The sequence below is a fragment of the Arachis ipaensis genome, chromosome B10, assembly GCF_000816755.2.
Source record: "Arachis ipaensis cultivar K30076 chromosome B10, Araip1.1, whole genome shotgun sequence".
Classification (NCBI taxonomy): domain Eukaryota; kingdom Viridiplantae; phylum Streptophyta; class Magnoliopsida; order Fabales; family Fabaceae; genus Arachis; species Arachis ipaensis.
In genome coordinates, this window is record NC_029794.2 from 134870161 (window position 1) to 134874404 (window position 4244).

The 4244-nt window shown below is 26.6% G+C and overlaps 1 protein-coding gene across 1 annotated transcript in view; it reads left to right on the top strand.

The window, feature by feature from the left end:
* The window catches only part of LOC107621217 (probable pectinesterase 29), a 4874-nt gene continuing 2788 nt past the window's right edge, over positions 2159–4244 (top strand). Inside the window, exons 1-2 of the mRNA XM_016323251.2 lie at positions 2159–2494; positions 2704–2863. Of these exons, the coding sequence (XP_016178737.2) occupies positions 2235–2494; positions 2704–2863 (420 nt within the window). The 5' untranslated portion in view covers positions 2159–2234. The remainder of the gene's footprint in view (positions 2495–2703; positions 2864–4244) is intronic.

Genomic DNA, 4244 nt, shown 5'->3' on the forward strand with positions numbered 1-4244 from the left:
CAAAGATTAAATTTTATGGTAATTTTAAAAAATCATTAGTATAATTGCCATTAATAATATAATATATTATCTCAGATAATTAAGTATCAGTTTGAATCCACTACGACATAGTCAGACATGATTAGTTTCATGTTTTTTAACAGATAAAACTGTTGCAAACTAAATCGATTAATTCTTTAATAATAAAATTGAAGCGATCATTAACTGCCGCAATTATAATCACATAATTTTAAAATTTATTTTCGATGGATTTATAACTGTCGCTATTTCTAGTATAAAATGCCATAAAAATGTTGTATTATGCCGTCCAAGTCTCCGCTGTTCTTTTTTTTTAATATTCTAGATATATTTTTTGGTATTTTTTAAATTTTTTTTAATATTACAAATCTTATTATTTTTCATGTAAAAATCTAAATTAATGACAAAAACAAATGAAAATATAATTGTAAATAAATTAATATATTTATAAAAATATCACTAACATATATCTCTTGTTATTATTATTAATATATTTTAAAGACATAAAAATACTATTTATAACCATTATTATTATTATTATTATTATTATTGATACGTACCTTATACCTCGGCCACCAAAACTACCCTCAAAACTTAGAATAAAACGAAAAGTTTGGACGCTGAATTTGAATAGTCAAACGTTATCAACAAAACAAACTCCCCACAAACGGCACTCACCTACCGAGCTAATGATCTCGGACTTATTCCCGCGATCAGTAGCATAGTCCTCTATAAAGTCGAAGTATACAACCTACTCAAGAACTAGGTTCTGATTTTAAATTTTATCCTAAGTTATAGTATATATTTTAAAAAAATTATCTACGCTTACTTGAGTGTCAGAGTATTTTTTGCAGGTATTTCCACCACGATGTTTAGACCAACTCGATCTATAGCTCTTTAGAATAAGTATCACATTGCTCGGAAGAGATCGTCACAGTTCGACGACTTCTCATAGGACGGAACAATTATTATTATTATTATTATTATATGGCCTTGTTAAGCACTATGTGTACAATCCTTATAATTATAATTAAGGTTTAATGATCATGTACTTTAATTTAACAATACATATTAAGGTTGTTATTAGTAAAAAAAATTTAAATTTTTTTTTAATAAATACATTAAAACTAAACTTTACAATATTTAAAAAAAAAAAAACTTTTTTAATTGATAACTTTATAACTTTCTTAATTGATAACTATACATATGTTAACTAAACCTTTATAATGATATCAGAGTAGGAGAAGCCGTTAACAATGTCAATATTCTTCACATACTTGGAGGACTTTGAACTAATTCCATAATAAAATAGAATAAAAAAAAATGCATATAGGAACTATTGTGAGGTCCAATAATATGACACTAATTTATCGCCAATAGCATTAATTCTGGAAACATATTTTGAACACTATTTATTGAGAATTGCAAAGGATGGACTATGGAGTTATGGAATATATGTTTGCATGGTCTTCAATTCATTCCTTATTTAATGTTTAATTTTGTAGACCATTGACTTTCCTCACTTTCCCAGTAAAATACACACCTTTTCATATTTCTCCTATGATAATTTATTATTATTGATTTATTTCTCATTCATTCATTATTACTAATTATTATTAGGCTAAACTATTAAAAACTGTATCTGAGTTTTGAATATGCTGAAAAAAATATTTTTCATTTTTTATGATAGTAAATATATATTTTAAAAATTAAATTTTGATAATTTTTTTAAACATAATTAAAAATAAGAGATATTTCTATAATTCTACGCGAATTTGAGTTTCATTTAAAAACTTATTATTAGATTATAGATTGCTACATATATAAATTAGTATTGGATCTATTAATACTTGTTTAAGTAGACTAATGATAAATGATAGGTAGAAACTCAGGTACAGTCGACTTCACCTGAAGTTGATAGCTGAGAACCGTTAGATGAAAATTAGGTCAAATTAGTCAAATCATCTAACATCTCTCAACTATCAACTTCACATGAAGTCGACTTCAGCTGAATTTTCATCTAAAATGATAACTACTAGACTAACCTATATATATTCAAACAAAATTTTGGAACATATACAAAGTTGGGTTATTTTTGTGGGCATGTTCAAAGGTAGGGACAATTTTAGTAGTTCAGTGTTATTATTATTGGGTATATATATTGAATTGAAGGAATCAAATTAAAATAAAGATTCCGGTATTCTCTGATAATCACAATGTGTTTTCCCTCCCTTTCATGTCTCTGTAAAATAGCAATAGTAATGTTGGTGGGAGGTTTAGGAGAAGAAGAAATAGCAAAAGCTCAGTTTCACCAAAGAAATCATGGAGATATCCATAACAAACTCCTTCCTTATTTGACAGTTTCTGTTGACCAATCTGGCCATGCTAACTTCTCTACAATTCAATCTGCAATTGATTCAGTCCCTTCCAACAATAAGCATTGGGTTTTAATCAATGTCAGGGCTGGTATTTACAGGTAACACTAAAACTATAATATATATATTTAATTTGTAATTTCTAAGTTTTTGTTTATGTGTGGTTGTTGAGGGTTGAATTTGGTTTGCACTTTTTTTTTAATTTTTTTTTTACCAAATAATAGACTCGAATCCGCAACCTCTTAATTGAGTATGGAAAGACTATACCATTTGAGCTATATCTCATTGGCATTTGGTTTGCACTTTGCAGGGAAAAGTTGAAGATTCCATATGAGAAGCCATATATAATTTTGAAAGGAGAGGGAAAAAGGAACACTCTTGTTGACTGGGATGACCATGCTACCACCTCACAGAGCCCTACATTCTCAACAATGGCTGACAATGTTGTTGTCAAGTCAATCAGTTTTAGGGTTAGAATCAAACACTTAACCTTCCCCTGTTTTCATTTCCATTAGAGCTTCTCTTATTTACCTTCAACTATTATTATTAATTATTTATTTAATGAGATAAATCTTTAGTTTCCAAGATAGTATCTGTTTTGGGAGACGAAAAAGTATTGTTTGACAGTTAAAGACTGAAGTTACAGAAAATAGGGACAGATTGATTGAAATTTTTTGGTTGAAAACTTTAATAATATTTTAAAAAAATATATTTTTATTCAATTTTTCAAATTTTAAGTCTACCTTTAATATTTATATTTATCTTAAATTAGACATAATATTTAGACATAACTTAATTTAATATATTTTATACTAAATATAATATAAAGATCTAATTCAATCTCAGTCTCTGACTTTTAGTTTCTGTTTGTATCTGAATTTTAGTCTCTTTTTTAAACCTAACCTAATTGTGTCAGGTTGCCTATCTGTTTGTTGTTAGAATACTTAGTTATTTAGTAATTCTTTTATTTTAAAAATTTTTGTACATTTAAATATATTGAAGTCTTTACTTTTTAACATACTAACATTTTAAACTAATTCATATTTTAGAAGAGATAGTAGTAATCAGTTTTAGTTTTTTTTTTCTATATTTGTTATTCCTTTTACCTTATTTTTTCAAATCAAAGATGAGACGATGTATATATCAAATAGTAATGTTTAGAATTAAAAAGAGAATTGAGTTCATCTCCTTTTCTGTTTTCTCTTTGTTTTCGTATAGTTGTTTTGCCTCACCATTATGTATTGAGGGGTGTTAGAGGATAAGTAACTTTTGTGATTTGTAATTATTAATTAATTATTATTAATATTTTTAATGGTGTGAGATTTTATCTAATATTGTGTGATTATTCACTTTTTTTTATAGTTAAGTATTAGCCAAATTTTAATAAAAATGCTGATCTTCTAAACTTTCTCTTATGTATTTATTTCATTTTATTCCCTTATGATTTCATAATGCAATTGAAAAGCATATAATTTACATTCACATAACCAACTTTAATTAAAAATTGCTATTTTCATCGGGTTATTTCCTCATTGTTAGGTGAAACCTCTTTGGTTCATCAATACTAGTATTTTTACCTGATTTATTTTCATTAGATCTAAGAGAAGATTAAAATTTGAAGAATTTGAATAGTAATAGTCTTTTAGTATTTACTTGATCGTTTATTTTCTAATGAATTTAAACGGAATTGAATTGAAGCACGTTTGTCGATGACGATGCTGCTTCTCTTTGGAAAATGGTTTGTTACTTATTATTTGGGTACATGCTACGTTGACTGCTGTTCTTTCTAGTTTCACCCATTCTTTTTGTTTCAATACATTCTTTAGGGTTTCTATTAGCTGTGTTTAAGAA